Genomic DNA, 22,548 nt, shown 5'->3' with positions numbered 1-22,548 from the left:
AAACAAAGAAAGGATCCTAAGAGAATGCAGCTGTGGATGGACCAAAGTGACTACATACCTTGGCCTGCGAATCCACCAGGGGAAGGCAAAGTGTGGCAGGAACACCCAGGCGCAAGCTTGCATTGCAGCAGCAGATCAGACAAGGAGGAACAGTAGCCTGGTTGAGCACCACAGCGCTACTGAGCCCACCATTGCACCTGGGAGAACGACGCCAGACCAGCCCCTGCTGGTCTGGCGTCGTTCTCGCATCATCCGCCACAAATCCAGCAGCCTGAACATCGTGATATCGCAAGCGATGAGCCCAGAAGAGCTACAGCCACGGAACCTTGCTGAAAAGCCAAGGTCAAATGACCGAAAGCCAGTGAAAAGGATGAGTGGGGAAGCTTCGACGAGAGCCTGCATACAATCCTCCAAAACGCCCTGAAAGGCAGCACAATCACTAAGCTGAACATCTTCGGTGACATCTACGAAGAGATGTAGCAATATTTGGAGAGCTGCAGCAAAGAAAGAGCCTTCCCAAGCAGAGCGGAAGACGGGAGAGGGAAATACACCAGCTAGTGAAAGAGCGCCGCCTCCTACGGAAAGCATGGAAAAGATCCAAGGACCACGAAAAGGAGGGCCTCAAAAACATGTGGGACCAGATCCGAGCCAAACTTGGACTGTTAAGGAGAGCAGAGAGAATCCGGAGACGCAGAAGCCACAAGGAGAGAGCAAGGTCGAGCTTCTTCCGTGACCCTTTCAAGTATGCCCGCGGTTTGCTGGAGGAAAAGAAAAGAATCACTGAATGGGAGTTGGAGGACCATATAAAAACCCAGACAAGCAACGACCTTTGGGAAAGTTCCCTTGGTCCACCTGGCTACATCCCTAAACCACCTGAGCCATCGTCAATTTCAATACCACCTTTAAAGCTTTCGTAACTAAGCTTTAAAGGGACACTTAACCAGACTGAAAATACATGATAAATGCTGGCTGGTAATCCTAAGGATACTGTATGTAAGTTTCGGAGCCGAGCTTTAAAGGGACACTTAACCAGACTGAAGGTGTTTATAATATTGTTCATGTTTAAGATAAGAATTCACTAGACCTGTTTCAATTAATCTGTGACTTAAGACAGGAGGTGTAGTTTTGAGCTGGAGTTTTGCGCAAACTGTGTTTGATGTGGTTCACCCTTTGCTACAGATTTGTCAGCAAAATCCGGTAGGGTACTCGAGACACGTATGCGTGTAAATTTTGAAGATGGCTGAGCTTTCAATCCTTTCAGTTAACTTGTGTTGTCCTCCCTTCAACCTTGAAAAAAGCACTTTTTTGCCCGACGTTTTTGATGCCTTTTTTCACAGTTTGTTTTTGCTTTTTCCAACGTTTTAAATTTTTAAATTTTTCTTCTACACATTTTCAGCGCTTATTTCTACGTCCCATATTTTCTGATATAAAATAAAAATTTTAAACGGGTCAATGTTACCCGAAGTCAACACGAGGGTTAACATCAGGCGGCTAAACGGGCCGATCAAACGAGCTAAATTCCTGGACTATTTAAGAAGGAAAAACATAGACATGACACTTATACAAGAGTCACATTTACATAACAGAGATGTAAATCGCCTACAAAATAAATACTTTAAGGTTGCTGCCTCATCTAGTGACGACACCAAAACCAAGGGCTCCATCGTGTTGCTGTCGCGGAAATCTGCACCTACCATAAACAAAAGCAGTAAAGACTCTTCAGGCAGGATATCTTATACATGTACCACGATAAGGAGTAGGAAAATAGCCTTTGTCTCGGTATATGCACCGGCTACATATGATGAAAGTTACTTCCCATGCCTAACCAATGAATTGCTCTCTATCAATGAATATTCACTAATTATAGGGGGAGACATGAATGCAGTACACCTTTTTTTCCACACATCACTTCACCCACTCCGGCATTGATTATATGTTGTGCTCCAGTGAGCTTTAGGCAATGTTCCACATGATAGCAATAGAATCAGCAATTCTGTCTGATCACAATGCGCTGATAACCACATTCCGTTGTGATATGTTAGGAGAAAGATCTAGGAGATGGCAATTTAACAATTCCCTTCTCCAAAACACAGCTTTTGATACAGAGTTTAGAGCCAAGCTGGCAGAGTTTACATCAATCAATACTGACTCAGTTTTGGACCCAGTGTACATTTGGCAAGCCAAAGAATTTATTAGAGATTTCACATCTTCCTTTGCGGTCAATTTGAAGAAACAAAGAGAGGCAAGGATTGCGGAGTTGGAAGAATGTTGTAAATCATTAGAGCAGTCTCTAAAGATGTGTTTTTCTAAATCTACACATACTCTTTTAGTCACCAATCGAGCAGAGCTAAATTATTTGCTAAGAAGGAGAGCTGAATTCATAATGCACAGAGTGAGGCAAAATTACTAGTTTAATTAGTTAGCAAATTGCTTGCTCTGAAATTAAAACAAAGCGAATCCAGAGCTGCTATCAACAGCATCCGCAGAGGTATCTCAACAAATCCTAAAGATATCACCGCCAGTTTCCAATCCTTTTATTCAAAGTTGAATGAATCCTCCTGCAATCCGGATCCGACACAGTGCCAAAAGTTCCTAAAAGAGCTAAACCTGCCTCTTCTTGACTCAGAGGAGGAAAAAAACACCGGGGTTGGACGGAATTCCATCAGAACTTCTTCTACAATACTTTGACATACTAGGACCTACCATTTTACAAACTTTAACCTCGGCCATAGAGAGGGGCACCTTCCATGAACAAACCAACACTGCACACAAAAAGGACAAAGATCCTACAGAGTGCTCAAACTACAGGCCCATCAGCCTCATTGGGATGGATATTAAGCTCTATTCCAAAGTCTCGGCACTACACCTGGAACGCTTTATTGAGAAGCTAGTCCACCCCGACCAATCAGGGTTTATACCAAAGCGTCACGCTGCAGACATAATATACGCAGATTATTCCATGTAATAGAAGAAGCCAAAAAACCTTCCAACAATGGCAGCAGTTTTATCACTGGACGCGGAAAAGGCTTTTAACCACCTAGAGCGGAATTACTTGTGGCAAGTAATGGAGAGGCTTGGTTTGGGAGCCAAATTCATTGACATGGTACGTACTTTATATGCGAGTCCCACGGCCATAGTCTCAACCAATGGCTTGCATTCACAGCCATTCCCCATCGCACGGGGCTCGAGACAGGGATGCCCGCTCTCTCCCATGCTATTTGCGATCTCTCTTGAACAGTTAGCTCAAGTCATAAGACAAAATAAAATATGTAATGTCCAGATTAAATCCAATAACAACTCAATATCGTTATTTGCAGATGATATTTTGCTGTACATCTCTGACCTTGAGAATTTTTGGGACAGAGAGTCCCAACAATTCTTAAGATCTTTAACGAATTTGGCACAATCTCCGGCTATAAAATCAATTGGAATACATCTAATCTTCTTCTGTTGAACAATGGACAGGTGACATCAGCTATTAGTGATACAATACCAACCCAAAGCAAAATTACATATTTGGGCATCACCATTCACGCATCGCTACAGCGAGTTGTCTAGGACAACTATGAAACTATACTAAGTAGTGTTCAAAGACATCTAGCCAATTGGTCTGCGCTGCCGGCATCACTACGGTCCAGGATTGCTGTTGTTAAAATTAACATATTTCCTCGTGTGAATTTCTTAATTACAATGATCCCCTTACCACCACCAATAAGTTTCTGGAAGAAACTTGATACCGTAATTCGGCAGTATATTTGGAATAATAAACAACCTAGGCTAAAATATTCTACCCTGCAACGTACCACAAACACGGGAGGCCTGGTCCTCCCCAACCTTAAAGTGTACCACAGAGCCTTTCAGCTACGGGCCCTCAGAGTGTGGATGGACCCCTCATCTATAGTCCCATGGAGAGAAATAGAGCAAAACCTCTATTTAGGTGTGTGCCCAAAAAAAGAAGTCTAAGACTGCAAGACCTTGCTTTTGCAGGTGTGTGCCCAAAAAAAGTGTATGCTAGCCCATAGCCCTATTATCATCAACACACTGACCCACTTTAAACAGGTCGAGGAGCACCTACGATACACCAATAAGTGGCATTTGAATACCCCAATATGGCACAATGCACACCTAATGTCTGGTAACAAACCCTTTACTTGTAACCAGTGGAGTGACAGAGGCACTTATACTTTAGACCTGCTATTCAATGATGAGAACTAGCTTTGAGGTCCCTAGGACATCCTTCTTCCTTTATCTTCGCTTAAGATCAGCCCTAAAATGGTATGGAGTGCCATTGGGGAACAGTCTTGAGACACACCCAATCATTAAATGGCTTGTTGATTCTCCTGTGAGAGGATTAGTGTCCAAGATGTATGCTAAACTGATAGAAGTATCTGTAGGAGAACTCCCAATAGTAAAGAAATGGGAGCGAGAGCTGAGCCCTGAGGGGAACATACTTAATTGGGAGACAGTTTGGGACAATATTTCCCATTGTTCCAAGAACCCAAATCACCAGAAGATCCACTTCAACATATGCCATAGGACATATTGGACTCCTCAGAAGAGGTACATCTCTAAAATCATTCCTACTCCCTAATGCACGTTCTGTCAACCTGAACAAACTGGAACTTTCCCACACATGGTCTGGGAGTGTGAACAGGTGCATGAGTTTTGGAATAAAACAACATCAATAATATCTGATGTGATAGGATGTCGAATTCCTACTGACCCGATTGTTTTGTTGCTTAATGACGACTCTAAATTACATCTGCTTGGGAGACAGAAGAAAAGTTGGCTAACTGGCTCAACCGCAAACAAGAAAATGATAGCTCAACGTTGGCTCCCCTCCCCTTGTTTTCTTGTATATTGGTTTGTTTTGTTTTCCCTGAGGCCGCAGAGGGTGGGGGGTGGGAGAGGGTTTTGGTTCTTGTTTGATTGTAGTTGTTTGTTCTGTATGTTCTATGTTCAAAAATATAAAAATAATTAAAAAAATTGATTATAAAAAAAAAAAAAGAAGCTGTGTGACATCCCCTCTTCAACAGTCCTGAAGATGGATGCTAAGGCAAACAATTACATCCGGAAGTGGCTAGGCCTTCCCTGATGCCTGTCAAGTGCAGCTCTATTTGGAAGGAACACCTTGAGACTTCTGCTGAAAACCATCAGCTTGGGCTATAAACTGGAGAAGGTGAGACTGTGGTTTGAACTGAAAGATTCACCTGACCCATTGGTACAGAGTGCCAAAGTCCATGTCCGAACAGGAAGAAGATGGGACGCATCGCAAGCAGTAGACCAGGCCATAACCCGGCTGACACACCAGGAGGTCGTAGGGGTGGTGCAACATGGCACGGCAAGTTTTGGATGGCGAACACCACCCAAGCCATGGTCCAAAGCCTCAGGGGAGGAAAGGAAACAGCTCATGATTTTGGAAGTCAGGAGGAAGGAAGAGGAGGGCTACAAGTTCATGGCTGTGACCCAATGCAAAGCAAGGCAGGTGGACCACCTGGGAGGCTGTCACCGACAGGTCCATCACGTGGTCTGATCTATGGAAGTTGCCCCAAGCAAGGCTAAGTTTCTTGATCAGAGCCACGTATGACACTCTCCCAAGCCCCCAAAACCTGCACCACTGGTACGCACAGAGAAGCCGTGCCAACTTTGCGGCCATCAAAGTCCCAGCCTCCAGCACATCCTCTCTGGCTGCAAGACTGCGCTGACCTAGGGTGGCGTCACGACAGAGTCCTGCGAAAGCTAGCAGAAGCCACCGAAGCACGCAGGCTCGAAGTGAACCACCACAACATTGCACCCGCCCATCCAGTTCGCTAGACAAGGGGGAGAGGCACTCAGTAGCACAGTAAGAGAGAGGTCCTTGCTGACACCTGGAGGGGAGTGGGCCCTTAGAGCTGACCTGGATCACCAGTTGAAATTCCCTCAGGAGATCGCCATAACCTCCCTCCGGCCAGACATCGTGATTTGATCCATCGCCACAAAGACGGTCATTATGGCCGAACTGACCATGACTTGACCGTGCCATGGGAGGATGGGCTGGAGGCTGCCTTTGAAAGGAAAAAGGAGAGGTATGCTGAACTGGCAGCTGCATGTGCACAAGCTGGGTGGAGAGCACACACCTACCTAGTGGAAGTTGGTTGCAGGGGCTTCACTGGAACCTCCATCCAGCGATTCCTCAAGACCATTGGCATCAGAGGTGCCAAACTGGAGAGAGCCCTCAAAGAGCTGGCAGAGGAGACAGAGCAAGGGAGCTTTTGGCTCTGGCTCCGTAGAAAGGACAAGGCTTGGGGGAGAGACGGATCCTAGGGCTGGCTGCTGAGGGCGGCAAGGAGACGTCCCTGCCACTAGAGCTTAGATCGGCCCAAAAAAATCAAGCCCAAACCTACCCGAGCCCGAGCACGTTGCGTCCGAGATCGGCCCGGCCCAACACATTAACTGTAATTATGAGCCCGAGCCCGATTTAAACCCGACACATTTTTAATACGTGGGCCGTTATAAATGATGTTCTCAACTACAATTCAGAGTTGTTTGAACTGCAGAAATCTTTTTAGAATAATGCAACAAGGACAAAGCCTGTAAACTGCGCTGTTTGTTTAGTCAGAATGGAACAGATCAGAAATGGATCCGAATGAAGAAACGTAAAAAAAAGAAACAATGATGAACAACATATTGTTGTCACTGCCCACGACTTGTTTAAACTGCTTCCATACCTCCGACTTTCCTCCACACTTGTGGATGCAGCATGAAGTGCTGCATTTTGTAACTGCAGCCTAAATTTTGTACACATTTGTTACTTTTATATAGCTTATATATACATATTTATAATATTTCTGTTCATGGCATAGCTTTCTCCCCACCCAATTAGGCTAAATAGGTAATGGATTAAAAAAAAAAAAAAAAACTGCTTGATCAAGGGCCCGGCCCGGCCCGAGGATAGTGGCGGAAAATAACGACCCGAGGTCATGTTGGGCTCGGGTCAGGCTCGGGCTCGGGCCGAGAATCTAAACTCTACCTGCCACTGCTCTACCACCCGGAGGTGTTCCGGGATTAAAGGAGCGAAACATCTGTGAAGGGTGGCTTCTGACTGATGGCGGAAGTGCGTCTCACCTGTGCTTACAACTAAGGCTTGTATTGTGAAAGGTAAGAACAGAAAGATTGTCTTGGGTAAACACTGCCTTTATCAAGGTTGAAAAGAGCGATAAGGTTTGCCGTCTCTATAGTCTATGAATCGGACAACAGCCTACACACAACAATAACACAACACGTTGTATTATGATCGTCACAAACAACACAATGTGACTGGTTGATGTCTTTATTCACGGTGCGAAAGCTAAAAAAAAAAATCGACGTTGTTTCAGAAAAAAATTACGTTGCTTTATCGCCGCGTAATATTCGCGTTCTGGGTGAAAGTACTCATAACAGAAACAGTTCAAAAATATATATTGCCCCAGAAAAATGACCTGGCGATGCCAAAGGAGTTGCCAAAACAGAGGGAGACACCTGTTTGATTCGAGCCACACACCTGCGTGCCTCCCTGTCATTGCTGCGGACCTGTCCGTGCACACTCTAGTACAGCGGTCCTACAGAAGCCCATGCTGTTATGGTTTCGGTATTTTTGCTTTGTATTTTGTTCTATTTCTGTTGCCTGTTTTTGTATATTCTGTTCCCTGTCTTGTAAATTTATATTGTTTTGTGTATTCTGTGACTGTGTATTCTGTTGTGTATATTTCTGTTCCCTGTTTTGTATTATGTTCTGTTTCCTGTTTTATTTTGATAGTCTAGTTTTCTGTCTTGTCGGGTCTTATTTTACTTCCTGTGTTTTCCCGCCTTTTTTGATTACTCTATCTCTCCTAATGTGTTTCACCTGCTGTCTCACCTGCCCCTCGTTACCCAGTGTATTTAGTCCTTGTGTTCCCCTTGTCTCTTTTCAGATTGTTTTGTGTCCGTTTGTGCTCATGCCATGTCAGTTTGTGTGTTTGCCTGTGCCTGTTGTGTCTTCCCCTGTCCGTTCTGGTCAGTCTCTGTGCTTCCTCTATTTCCCCGTTTTTTTGGACTTCCTTGGTTTTTTGGATACCTTTTGTCTTCTTTTTGGAATTGTTTTTTTGCCTGCTTCCCCCAGGACTCCCTTGTTTTTTGTTGTGTTTTCATTAATAAATCCTCGTGCTCAAACCTTCTCCTGCCTGCCTGCCTCTCCCTGCATTTGGGTCCTTTAATTCCCTCCATCGTAACACATGCCCCGTAATGTATTCAATAATAATTCTTAATATTTATTTTATTTATTTGGGAGGTCCCTCAGCCCAGTCGGCATTCGTACGCGGCCCGGTGCCAGTCCACGGCCCATAGTTTGAGTAAGGCAGTTCTAATACATTTTCTCAGCAATTTCATCATTTAACAATATTAGATCATTTTTTTTAATTCTAACAATTTAAACGTTTAGTGGCATGTCCATATTTCAAGAAAATTCCATATGATATCAGGAAGAAATGTGGGGTTTAATATTTAGCATTTTACCTTCATAATCTGAATGCCCAGTAGGAAAGACTCCAGTAGCTGACAGGTAGACAAGCAGAACGCTGTTGGCAGGCAATTCCTGAAAATAAGGGCATGTAATATGATTATGTTTAATATAAGTGCAACATGTACTTTATTAGATTAGACTATTAGATTAAAACAGAAACTAAAATAATGGGTAGGGGGTGTAGAAGAAAACCTAACCTAATATGGGTCGAGATTATGAAATTCTCCCCCAGTCAGTAAATGGGATTGTGATTCTGTGTCACAATCAATGTTCTCTCAGTAAAACAAGAAAATAACCCCAAAACAACATTTGGATGTTCACATAAATATGGCAGTGGAAATGTGAGAAATCTAAATAGCAACAATGTCACAGAACAACACTTGTGAACCTCGAGGATGAGAGATACAATATATTTGACGTAACGGTATCTTGGTGATATTGCATGTCTAATTAACTTAAGCAGCATTTAATCCAGAAAGGCTAGGATTAAAGTTAATACTGACCTTAAACGAGGCCGACAAGAAAGTAAAAAGCTGGCTGAATGTTGGTTTGTACAACAAATACTTGTGAGGGTTTTCTCTTTTAGCTGGCTTCTCATTGGGCTCCTGTGGAAAAATATTTTATATAATTACTGTTCATATTTCAGTTCCAGTTTACTTTAAGTATGACGTATCATGTTTGTCACCCTAAATTAGTAAGACACCAGTAGAGAGACTGTATCATTTATGAGACGTATGACACTCACCAGAGTTCCTTGTTTTGGGGTCTGTGTCAAGTTTACAGGTTCCCTTTCCAAAGCTTGAAGCATGCGGAACATATCGATGGTTAATTCACTGAACTTCACCTAAAAAAAGGAAGAAACACAACACTGACATAACCTTAGCATTAAGACATTTGTGGAGAATCTGTATTTTAGGCATTGAGTTTATACCTCTGACAGAAATGTCTTCAAATATCCATACAGACTTGTATTAAGTAAGTATAAAGAGTTACTAATTTAAACCACACACAGCGTGTGGTTTGAATTAGTAACTCTTCAGGATTCTTCATTATTTCAATTACTAGTCAATGTTGATATGAATGAAGATTCTACTCTGGTAGAAGGCCAATGACTAAACATTGTAGATTAACACTTTCCTACCCCATAGTGTTTATGTTAGTGTTGTTGTTAGGACCAGGGTGAACATGCAGATTTGTTTGTCAGATAGAGTAGGGAAGCACATGAAAAGCTGACCTGAGATCTTGGGCCCCTTGCAAGAACAATAATTCTTATCATAAACCTCTCTTAATTTTTTCTGTGTGGTTTGCTTGTGCAAGTGTTCAAGTCAGTATGAGTCAGATTCACTATTCAATTAAATTTAATTTATAGTGTAAAATCATAACAGAAGTTATCTCAGGACACTTTACAGATAGAGTAGGTCTAGACCACATTCTATAATTTACAGAGACCCAACAATTCCCACAAGAACATGCATTTGGTGCAACTGCGTAGAGGAAAATTTTTTCTTTTAACAGGCCGGTGAGAGACGGAAATATGACTCATAATTATAGCAGTAGGTATAATGGAATGGCATGATGAACAGTGGCAATTATAGTAACAGTAAAGGTAACAGAATTATGACTAATAGTAATTAATAGGAGTTGCCTAGTAACGGGACACCGCTCTGTCTGGCTTGTTTACTTTCTGTAATTGTACTCTTTTTCGCAAATGCATTGATCATTTTGTTTGACATACTCAGTTCATTAGCAAAGTTCAATAGTTATACATAGCTACGCATTTAGTCATCTCTACGCCGTATTTTGTTTTAAACGGGGTTGGAGTCTGACGTGATTCCTGATGACCGGAGGATGCCATGATGACCGGAGGATGCAAGTTGGTCATGGCTTGTCACGGAATTTCCACCACAACAGCTCAACAGCAATTAAGTCCATCTGGTCCAACTCTCGTCGCCCTCCACGCTCCACCAACTGGGCTGTCGACCACAGCGTGTTAGCCCGCCTAGCTCGGTCGGCTAGCACCACCACCAGCTGTGACACACTCAACTTCGCTCTGCTCAACATCCGCTCACTGACAGGCAAGGGACATCTCATCCAGGACTTCATCTCCGATCGTAAGCTAGACTTTCTTTGTTTAACCGAGACATGGCAACAGCCTAACAACTTTTCTCAGCTGAATGAATCCACTCCTAGTGGGTTTGTTTACATCTGTCAACCCCGTGGCTCCGGCCGGGGAGGAGGACTCACGATAATCTACCTATCTATGGAAAGTTTCGCCGGTGTCTGTGCCTGTCTCCAGCTCGTTTGAATCTGCTGTCTGCAAGTTGTCTGGTCCCACTCCAACCATCATTGCTACTGTCTACTGCCCCCCTAAACCGAACAGGGGGTCCACATGGACAATATCAATCTGCCTCTCACCAAAGACTTCACCTCCTGCTTAGAGAATTTTGGATGTCAGCAAGATACCACTTTTCCCACACACTCCAAAGGACATATTCTGGACTTGATCTGCTGCTCTGGTGTCACCCCTTCTGACCTTACAGCTGATGAACTCCCCATAACTGATCACTTTCTCCTCTCATTTACAGTGAAACTCACTTTCTCCATCTCTAAAATACCACGCCTTATTTCATTTCGGAATATAAAGAATATCAACCCTGCCACTCTCACTTCAAGTATCCACTCCTCCTGCCTCCCTGACACTCACAATCTATCCACCCCCGATGATCTGGTCTCCATAATATTCTTATTTCCCTTGCTCTGTTAAAAAACAGATGTTTCTTTTTCCGTCTCCACCTCTTGGTTCACCCCCGATCTTCGTCTCATGAAAGCCAAAGGTCGGCAACTTGAACGTCTTCATAGAAAAACTGGTCTCACTATTCACAAAGAAATGTATAATAACCACATATTACGTTATAAGGACTCCATTGCTAACACCAAAACCCACTACTACTCCAGTATAATCACTGGCTACAAAGGAAACTCCAAGTCACTGTTTTCCCTGCTTAACAATATCACCCAACCCCAGGACTTTCTCTCCCCTCACTTGTTTACAACCTCCTTCTGCAACTCCATTATGTCCTTTTTCACTGAAAAAACCAACAACATCCACCAGCACCTTGGATCAATCCCTCATCTCAGCATCTCAGCCGACTTTCACCCATCCACACACTCATTCTCTTCCTTCCAGCTCCCCGATATTTCAGAAATCACAGAACTCACCCAGAAATTCAAGCCATCGGGGGATCACGTGACCAGTCACCGCTATGGTTTCAAGAGCCTGAATCTCCCACACTCACCTCCGTATTTCATTAAATAACCAGGTCTATTACTTTTTCTTCGACGCCAAACCGTTTTGTCTGTTATCACGGTGACTCAGTAAAACGCCTGCAGGCACGAAAAAGCGTGTCTCGCTGTCGCCTAAACTATTTACTCGTTCAGAGAAATTTGTTAGCATGGCGGCGGCTAATGGAACATTAGCTAATGGAGCAACTGATGTGAACGCGTTCTCTAACATGGAGGACTTAAGCTTGTTTTACAGTTCTGCGGAGGCTCCACGCAGAGCTTTCGCCGTAGCCTACTTACGTGGCCTGATGTTTATACTTGTGCGTCGGTGCGTCGAGCCGGCATGTGTGTGTGTGGTAGAGGGAGAAGTGAGAAAGTGATTAGCTCCGGAGCGAGTACCGACTGTAGAGTCATAGTGAGAGAAACAAAGTGTCTCCCCTGTGTTTTCTGACCATGGTGAGAAATCTGTAGCAGGACAAGTTAACCCTCTCCTTGATTTCATGTTGTTTATGGAGAAGGAGAACCAGGAAATGAGTCGGGGGAAATGCAACGCTTCCCATCCACGGCCGAGGGGTCTGCGTCTACGCTGGACCCTCCGTCGTCGATTCGATGCACAACTATAAATCGCTTTAATCGCTTGGGTTTTGGAGAGGCAGCTAAGTGTGCTTGAATCAGTTATCTACAACGCAGTGAAAGGAGTGTTGGCGGAAATTAATGCCTCGAAGCATCACATCGAGGCATGGTATGTGAGCCGGAGCAGTCTGACTGCGGCCAGCGGTCTGACTGCGGCCCGCGGTCCGGCGGCTTCGGGTGCCTGAAGGGACTCAACACGAACTACACGCTGAACGCAACTCAGACTCATTTAGCCGCCTGCCCGCCATCCACGGAAGAAGAGAGTTTGCCTTTGCTGCAGCCGCAGAGCCGGGTGTTTTCTGGATGGAATCAGAAGTGGAGGAAGACACGCTACATGCACGGGTCGCCCTGCGCCGCAGACCGTTACCAACAGAGGAACCGGAGGGCGGCTGGGACTTTGCGGTCGGTGCCGTGGCTGCGACTGGAGGACTCACCGGTGGACTAACGGTATTTAGGCTACTGTACCGAGTTTGACTGGAGGACGCTGTGTGTAGGTTTTGGAACCAACCTTTGAAGGGACATCTAACCAGACTGTAAGAAATGATGAATGCTGGCAACTCAATCTACAGTCTATGCTTTTGTGGACATTTAATCGGGCTGAAAAAAACATGATAAATCCTGAGGTTACGGTATGTAAGTTTCGGAGCCAGGCTTTAAAGGGACACTTAACCAGACTGAAAATACATGATAAATACTGGCTGGTCAGTTTACAGTCTATGTTTGTTAACATTTACCTGGATTGAAAGATCATGAGGGATGCTGTCTGTTCAGCTCATAGTCTGCTTATTGCTCCAACTAGATTGGTGTGTTTTACACACAGCTTATTCCAGAAAGTTTCTCACATAGCCTACTTCAGAACTTAACAGCTGGTTGAGACCTAGAGGAGCAACTATGCTACACCAACAAGTGGCATCTGGACACCCCAATTTGGCACAATACACACTTAATGTCTGGTAACAAACCCTTTACTTGTAAGCAGTGGAGTGACAGAGGCATTTATACTGTAAACCAGCTATTCAATGAGAAAGGTATGTTGAGTTTTGAAGACCTAATAGCTAGTTTTGAGGTCCCCAGGACATCCTTCTTCTTGTATCTGAAGAGCAGCCCTAAAATGTTATGGAGTGCCATGGGGAAACAGTCTTGAGCCGCACCCAGTTATTAAATGGTTTGTTGATTTTCCTGTGAGAAGATTAGCATCCAAGATCTATGCTAAACTGGTGCAAGTATCCATAGGAGAACTCCCAATAGCAAGGAAATGGGAGCGAGAGCTGAGCCCTGAGGGGAACGCAATTAATTGGGAGACAGTTTGGGACAACATTTTCCATTGTTCCAAGAACCCAAATCACCAGCAGATCCACTTCAACATATGTCAAAAGACATATGTTATCATATGAATCCTCTGAAGAGATACGTCTCTAAAGTCATTCCCACTCCCTATTGCACGTTCTGTCAACCTGAACAAACTGGAACTTTCCTGCACATGGTCTGGGAGTGTGAACAGGTGCATGAGTTCTGGAATAAAACAACATCAATAATATCTGATGTGATAGGATGTCGAATTCCTACTGACCCGGTTGTTTTGTTACTTAATGACGACTCTAAACTACACCTGCTTGGTAGACAGAAGAAAGTTTGGCTAGCCGGCTCAACCGCAACCAAGAAAATGATAGCTCAACGCTGGCTCCCCCCCCCACTCGCTTTGTATAAAACAGTGGTTGGCGTATTTTCTAGACATAGTTATGCTCTCTACAGCAAGGATTAACAAAGCCAAATCATCGACTATAGATCTATGGAAAAACGCAGCGCTGTATAAGCACTCAGAAGCTGTGGTGCAAACTAACGGGTTACTTTCTGAATATTTTGCTCTTGGAAGGGGAACAAAACAGGGCTCACCTCTTTCTCCTTTGTTGTTTTGTTTAGCCATAGAGCCTTTGGTAGCAGCCAAGGTGTTATGGTAGGAGGTGTAGTGCACAAACTTATGCTTTATGCAGATGATTATGCTGCCCGTCTCCTCAGCCACACCCGTTCCCGTGATCACATCACTCCCGTCCTTCAGAACCTCCACTGGCCCCGTTTCCCAACGCATCCAGTTTAAAGTCCTCCTCCTCACCCACAAAGCCCTTCATAACCAGGCTCCTTCCTACCTCACAGACCTGCTCCACCACCACAACCCCGAACCTCCGCTCCTCTGACGCAAACCTCCTCTCCCCACCACTCAGGACCACGCACCGTACCTGGGGTGACAGAGCTTTCACCATTGCAGCCCCCTCCCTCCGGAACTCCCTACTCATACACATCCGTGACTGTACTGACCTGAACACATTCAAAACACTAATCCTGGGCTTATGGTGTGGTCATTCATACATATGTTTATTTGGTTTATGGTTTATTGACTATTTTGTTAAATGATCTGGAATACTGTAGTTACTGTCATCTTTTCTTGATTTTTGTGTGGTAATGACGAAGGGGGGTCCTATTTCACAAAAAAGAAATAGGACATCTATAAAAAATTAGTATACACAATTGACATACTTCGTACATACAGTATTCTCCACAAGACTTAGGGTGACAGTACCTCAGTCCGTAGGGACTTGGCTTGCTAACCAGAGGGTCGCTGATTCAAGTCCCCACAGACCAAGTACGGAATGTTGACTGGTAGCTGAGGTGCCAGTTTGCTTCCAGGACACTTTCGAGGTGCCCTTGAGCAAGGCACCGACCCCCCAAATGCTCGGCGCGCATGGCCATGGACAGCCCCTCGACCTAATATCTATCCATTAATGCATGTGTAAAAAAATGCATGTGAAAAAAAATTCAATTATGTCCTTCAGTAGTGAAACTATTATTCAAGAGCAATGCAGGTAATACTGCTAAGTTTTATATTGAAAAGGTGTGTTTGATATTCAACTCAACTTTTTTTCAGACACACAGGTCCACACAGATATACAGTAGTTTGTTTGAGAAAACGAAGCAAGATTTGGCGTTAATGAGGTAACTTCAGGTTCAACCCAGGATTTTGTGTATCACAACGGTGGATCCCTTGTTACCGGGTTAAATCGCTGTGGTAACTTATGCTGAACACCTATGTGGAGATTAGAGATCAATCAATCAAAAGCTCCGCCTACTGACCAATCAATACTCGATTGATAACGGCGTCACCGTTCTTAGAAGATCCGGTGGAGCTCGTTGCGCAGAGAGAGAGAGGTGTGCTCATAAAAGTTAAAACATTCCCTGATGGGTATTTTTATGAAAGATATAGATTTTCAGCGGAGGGAATTATGTAAAGGCTATTTGTCAGCTTCTTGAGCCGTGCATTGCCAATGCGCACATCAGTTTGAATTATGTTTTTATATTTTTTATTTGCTCTCACAATCGCTTACCACTGCCAGGGTTGCAACTGAAATAATAGGCTAAAGCAACGGCAGTTTATGGAAAGCACAAGTGTAATTATGGTCAGATCTTTTGCCTGACTGATGGGGGGAGTGATATTCATAAGCGTTGTGATTTACGCATTTACAGCATTGGCTATTTTTTTTGCCAGCTTTCCTTCCCTTAAGAAGCAGTGACTGTATTGCGTTTTGCCTATAAAACCGTGTCTGTGTTCTTCCTATTTATGTAGAATTATAGTTTGCTCTTCTTATGTAAAATATGTGGCTCTGGTAGATGTTTGCGACTGGTCATGCTGTGCAAACACCGCCTCTTTTATGTGAACGCGAACGTCGCTTGGTTGGGAAACCCTGGGTTGATCTGAACCACCGTCGTGACACAGTTTATGCGGGACCGCGGTTGTTAGGTTAGGTGAAGCCAGGTAACTGAAATAAATCCAGGGCATGTTGATCTTGATTCGTAGTACAGGCCACAGGTTTTCTTCAATAAGACTGGTCAACAATGTTGATATAGTGTTAGGAACTGTGAATTAGAATTAGTGGGTTAAAACCTGGTTGTTACAGTTGCCGATGATTAGTGCATCTGCAAGGACGAGCTGCCCAACCACCATGCCTTGTTCCAGTGGAGGCACATTTCCCTCCTGCAGCCGATTGCTGGTGACTACGACAGAAGTGTTGTCATTCAGAACTACCACTGGATCTGCCTGTTTTACAAATGTAGAGAAACAACAGTGAGCCACAGCTGATCTGATGTACCTGACAGCAGACAGCTCACAAAAGGGGACTTCTTTAATTACCAGTCAGTCCAGAAAGATGAAATGTTGCATTATTATTTATTGCATATATTTATTGTTTTAATGTCAGTAACTAACTTCAACCCCTTAGTTTGTCTTGCCCTGTTACAGATTACACAAATGTGGGGTTTTACTAGCTTTTTATATGATACATCAAGAACTCAGTGGACTTCAGGGCAATCTAATCAAACAAGTTTGTAACATGCATTTTGGGTAATAAAATAAACATTGAAAGTACTAATGTGTTGCGTTACATTTGGTGAGTTAGTTACCTCTACAAAAGCTGCCACTTCCTGTAGAACCAGGTTCCATTCCAATTGGTCCTCTGTGTTGAATCGCTGTGTGTAATCTTCAATTTCCTCAGATAACTCCTGCAGGGAGCAGACAGCCATAAAGGTCATGTAAATTTGCAAATACTAACACTTTTTTAACTCTACTGCAAAGCTTTGACTTGTGCTATATTCACAAAATAAAGGTCTTTACACACAGGACAGCTTTTTCCTGCTTCAACTTCCCCACCGTGGTTGAAAATCACTAGGAGACGGGGCTGGAGTCTACGGAGCTAATCCCAGTCACTCCACTCAGCAGCCGGGGAAACAAGGCTCGGCAACCTCTAGTAGTTTTGAGGAGCTCCAGCATTTATTTTTGCTCAAACTGGAGATTCTAGCTACTGTACATTCACTTGATATCTTCACTAAATGTAAACTCTCCTCTGCTCCGAACGTTCTCTCTCATCTGCTCACACAGCATCCCCTGTCACTTTTTCTCTCTCTCTCTTTTTTTTTTTTTAGCCTTTATACCAGGTAAGCCATTGAGAACAGGTTCTCATTTGCAACGGCGACCTGGCCAAGAAAAGCGTAGGCGTGCAAGACAACAAATAGTTTCACATTCAATACAGTACAAGAACACAGAATACAATATGCTACATAAAGTGCAGAATATGTGGGCAATTACAAATGCCGGCACGTAGTGAGGTGCAAGTAAGTCGATGGATATGCAATATACATGAACAGAGAGTCTATATCACTGCTGAGATGGTGTAAAGAGTCGATGGTGTAAAGAGTCAATAAACAGTTAGTCTAGTGGTCTAGTTAGTGAGGTAGATCAGTTATAACACAATGTATATGAATAAACAGTCTAGATAAATGCTGAGGTGTAGTGAAGAGTCAATATACAGTTAATGCAAGTTGTGGTCTATTAAGTGATGTAGATCAGTAATAACAAAGTAAACAGTAATCAGTCTATATAAATGCTGGATGTAGAGAAGAGACAATATACAGTTAGTGGTCTAGGTAGTGATGTATATCAGTAATAATACAATATGCAAGAAAAGACTGTATAAATGCTGAGAAGTAGTAAAGAGTCAGTGTACAGTTAGTGCAAAGTGTGGTCTTGGTGGTGAAGAAGATCAGTGATAACACAGTATACAAGAATAGACAGACTATATGAATGCTGAAATGTAGTAAAAAGTCAATATAGTCAATATACAGTTAGTGCAGATTGTGATCTAGATAGCGAAGTAGATCGGTAGATGTGCAAAAATTGTGTGACAACAAAGGTGGAAAGCAATAACGTTTAAGCTTACAAGGGCAGGTGAATAGTGCAAATTAGCGTAAACAGATATGATGTGTAGTAATAGTGCAATGCAGGTGAAGATGTGCATCTGTGCAACTATGCAATGGGGCATGACAGAGATAATGGAGTAAGGGTGTGCAAAAACAGTGGATGAAAGACGGGGAACAGTTAGCACGTACAGTGATCGGACAGGAGCACAGGCAGACGTGCTTTGAAGGCAGTTAGTGAGATAAGGGTTTTGAGTTTCAGGGTTTTTTATAGTTCATTCCAGTCATTTGCAGCTGAGAACTGGAAGGAGTGGTGGCCAAAGGAGGTGTGGGCTTTTGGAGTGACCAAGGAGATGTAACTGCTTGAGCGAAAGTGGCTAAAGCTATAGTGACCAGTGAGCGTAGGTACAGCGGGGCTTTGCCTAGCAAGGATTTGTAAATGAGTTGATACCAGAGAGTGAGGCGTCGGGTGTGTAACGAGGGCTAGCCAACTAATGCATAGAGGTTGCAATGGTGGGTGTTATAAGGGGCTCTGGTCACAAAACGTATGGCACTGTGGTAGACAACATGCAGTTTTTTCAGGAGAATTTGAGGCTGTTCTGTATATGACATCACTGAAATCTAGAATTGGCAAAATAGTCATTTTCACCAAGTGAAAGTGAGTTTGCAGCGTGAGTGAAGGAGGCCCTGTTGCGGAATAGGAAACCGATCCTAGACTTAACTCTAGATTGAAGGTGGTTTATGTGTTGCTGGAAGGAGAGGGAACTGTCTAACCTGACACCTAAGTATTTGTACACCACCACATTTTCTAATTCCAACCCATCGAGAGTAGTAATGCTAATTGGATAGGCAGGGGTGTTGCTTCAGCAGTGTCCCTAGAAGGACCTCAAACTGTCCCACTGACATCAGTGTTTCCCATACATTGATATATTTGTGGCAGCCCGCCACACACTGAATGTTGACCGCCACTTACTGCCGTATATGCTCTATCAGCAATATCACGAGCGCCAAAACGTCTGATTTTCAGCATCCAGCCTCCCTCTCATTCACAGTCACACATGCGGCTGGTGCTGATTTGACTGGATCTGAACGCTCCGCTGTATAGCGCTGATGGTATCTTCGTTTGCAGAGTCAGACTGTACCGGACTCTCCAGGTGACCATGCTGCTCTGGGGACCTGCGGCGCAGCGAGAATCCGCTGCTGTTGGATGCAGAGCTCTCTGTCCGCGGGAGCTTTGGTACAGTTCATTTTAACACCTGATGCGAGCCATATGGGAGTAGCCTACACATGAAACTCAAAGTGTTGAGTGCTTTAGCGGCATTGACCTGACTCCCTAAATAAGCTGCAGAGACGTAGTCTCGCTCCGCCTCTTTGCTGAGCCCCGTTCACGTAACAGCATCAGTTAAACTGTATTTCACGCTATGATGGTTACATTTGCAATTAATCTGCGGTTCACATGCCTGCCAAACTGTAGGGGCTGTCCGTTACAATACTGTAGGCCTATAGGCTATTCAACGTCACTGAAAATGTATTTATCAATATTTCAAAATAGAAAATATTACACTTCATGTTTTGTATTCATAACACTATTGTATTATTGTACAATATAGCTACAATAGTAAGAGCAGTTACCTTATGTAAGTCACTCCTACATTTTTCATTATTAGTAATGTAAGACGCCTAACATTAGCTAGTAAGGATATAACATTAGCACGTTATCAGCTGCGTTGTTGAGGTTACCATGCTTTAACGTTAAAATGACCTGCTAGTCAATATCGACTTATGTGTAAGAGACACAAAACAATCCCCACTAGGGTAATTGGGTAAGTTGCAAACCTTTTGTTTTCAATTTTGTTCATGTTCAAGTGTTCAACAAGTTAACAACATATACAGTAACATTTAAGTTTCCTTTTTTTGTCTAGCATGCAGAAGGTCACAAAGAGGTGAACAGCATCTGGCTGTTAAACAGAATTACAACTTGTGGTATCTTTTGTTTTGTCAAAGAGCAAATTTATGTTTTTTTTGTTTGTTGAAAGATTACATTGTGTGCTGTAACTGCCCCTGCACCCTTATAGCCTTGATGTTGGGACTGTGGGCAGATTGTCTATTTAAGCTGTTATACAAAGTTGCCAAAATATTCGCAGTAATATATTATAATTAATATAATAATTCTACACCTCTTTCTGCGCGTGGACCCCCCCGCCCCCCCCCGGGTCAGCTACCACCGCAAATAGAATCTAATTCTGTGGGAAACTCTGGACATGGTAGATGAGTTGGCGCAAATACTCTAAACTTTGATTGAAAACTGTCGCAAATATGCATCGCTACCAGTATGAATAGTTTTTATGGGAAATATTCGCAGCCGATTATTCCGTGTTTCCGTTGTTTATTCGTCACGCCCCCGATTTGTAACAGCCTTAAGTTCTCATACAATTTCATGAGGCAGGCTAACTTGCCCCAGTATTTAAAAAAAGTGGAAGCTGTGATCAAAGTGTTGTTTTTGTTTGTGTTAGTTCTGATGTTTCACTAAGTGATACATTACCTATGTATTCTCGGAATAAAAATAACAGTCCTTTTGTTGAATCCACTTGACAAAGTGCTGCTCATGCTGGGTTATAATGAAGAGGTGGAGGCAAGGGGCGAGGAGTTTCTGGTGTCACATGAACAAGAGGAGGAAAATTCTTCCTTCATTCCCGATATTTAACTAAGTTCTCCTGCTTAGCTGCCTAGCATCAGCTTCCCTAGACACTAATTGGACTAAAAGGCCACGCCTGCTAGATCTGCAGGCGTGCTATGATGAATAGATTGTGACGCACATCGGCAAGTGGGCTTGGTATCTTACTTGCATTGCTTGGTGTCTTTATCTAAAAATGTGCTGCTTCTCCATTCCTGTTAGTGTATCGTATTGGATATACTACAAACCTTGCATATGTTCACAACATTTCCGCAACCCGACTTCTCTTACCTATCCCACCCATAGACTGTTAAAGGGGTGATAGAATGCAAAAACAATTTTACCTTGTCATAGTTGAATAACGACAGTTTGGTGGGTAAATAGGACATACATAGAACCTCAAAATCCCATTGACACCTCTTTCCTCTGCAAATCTCACAATTTTAAACTGCCTCTGAAAACGGGCAAATCTCAACGAACCTCGGTGGCTTCTCCTTATTTGGCTCTAGTCTCTACCTTTGTCACACCCCAACATTTACATAGGCTACACCACTGATCTGGGATCAGGTAGTCTTCTGAATAGGTTGCGCAGATCTCAGAAATTGCATACATTGTTCGTCTGCTATTTCATCACTAAATTCACTTCTGAGACTCTTTTATGTGAGAAAGTTCAGCAACCGGTGCTGCCTGGCCTGTCCTCCTTCACAGACCCCCCGGCCCGCTGTGAGCTAGATGGAGCTCTGTCACGGCCGGCAGCTCCATACCCGCGGTGCTCCATACCCGCGCAAAGTCACCATTTCTGGGTTACTGGACTACCAAACGCCACTGCCCTGACAGAGCTCCAGGGCCTGCAGCTCACTGCTCTCCCTCCCCTCTTCCTGCTAAATGGCCGGTGTGTGTGAGTGAGAGCGCGGTCAGCAAGCTTGTTACACCCGCAATCTCTTACCACAGGTTCCAGTTAATCTTATAATGGATATGTGTGTTGAGTTATTTAAACAAATGATTGGAGAAATAAACGCCTCTTGTCCGCGAGTCTCATTGATAGAGCCCGCGGTGAGCTGGATGGAGCTCTATCAATGAGAGCTAGCTCCCTCCTAACGAGACCTCTCAAATTCACAAAAATGCATTAAATTGAAATAGGACAACAACAACAAGTTGTTACAACAAGTGTTAGCTAAGCTTTGTAAGACCTTAGGGTAGCTGTGATATACATGCCGTGACGAAATTCAAAATGTAAATATACTATAGTTATGCCGAAAGTGTAGCGGCGATCTTTTCCCATAGGATTGAATGGACACATAGCCTAGCTAGCAGCTCCTCCTAACAAGACCCTTTAAATTCACAGAAATGCCTTAAATTGAAATCGGACAAAAGCGTTAGCTTTGTAAGACCTTAGGGTAGCTGTGATACATGCCGTGACGAAATTCAAAGTGTAACTAGAACTGAAAGCAGTTATGACGGGGCCCAAGCCACCCACGGCAGTTGCCCCCAACGCCCGGGGAGCGCGCGAAAGTGGAACCCGAAGCCGGGCGGAGGGGAGGCAAACGTCAGTAAATATCGAGAGGCGCGAGCCGCGACGTCTGTGGTACGTCGCCGTTGCAAACGTAGCGGTCAACATTCACCTCCACGCATATACAGACTACCTTTAACAATGATATATGTATAGGATTGGAGATGAAAAGTTCAACTTACACGTTACCGCGAT

General features: G+C 43.8%; 1 protein-coding gene across 1 annotated transcript in view; it reads right to left on the bottom strand.

The window, feature by feature from the left end:
* scai (suppressor of cancer cell invasion) overlaps positions 1 to 22,548 on the bottom strand; it is a 115,743-nt gene that overhangs the window by 24,263 nt on the left and 68,932 nt on the right. Inside the window, exons 7-11 of the mRNA XM_031287261.2 lie at positions 16,880 to 16,978; positions 16,365 to 16,517; positions 9,261 to 9,359; positions 9,019 to 9,120; positions 8,509 to 8,587 (exon numbers count right to left, since the gene is read on the bottom strand). Of these exons, the coding sequence (XP_031143121.1) occupies positions 8,509 to 8,587; positions 9,019 to 9,120; positions 9,261 to 9,359; positions 16,365 to 16,517; positions 16,880 to 16,978 (532 nt within the window). The remainder of the gene's footprint in view (positions 1 to 8,508; positions 8,588 to 9,018; positions 9,121 to 9,260; positions 9,360 to 16,364; positions 16,518 to 16,879; positions 16,979 to 22,548) is intronic.

The sequence above is a fragment of the Sander lucioperca genome, chromosome 14, assembly GCF_008315115.2.
Source record: "Sander lucioperca isolate FBNREF2018 chromosome 14, SLUC_FBN_1.2, whole genome shotgun sequence".
NCBI classification, from domain to species: domain Eukaryota; kingdom Metazoa; phylum Chordata; class Actinopteri; order Perciformes; family Percidae; genus Sander; species Sander lucioperca.
This window is presented reverse-complemented; position numbering and strand designations above follow the sequence as displayed.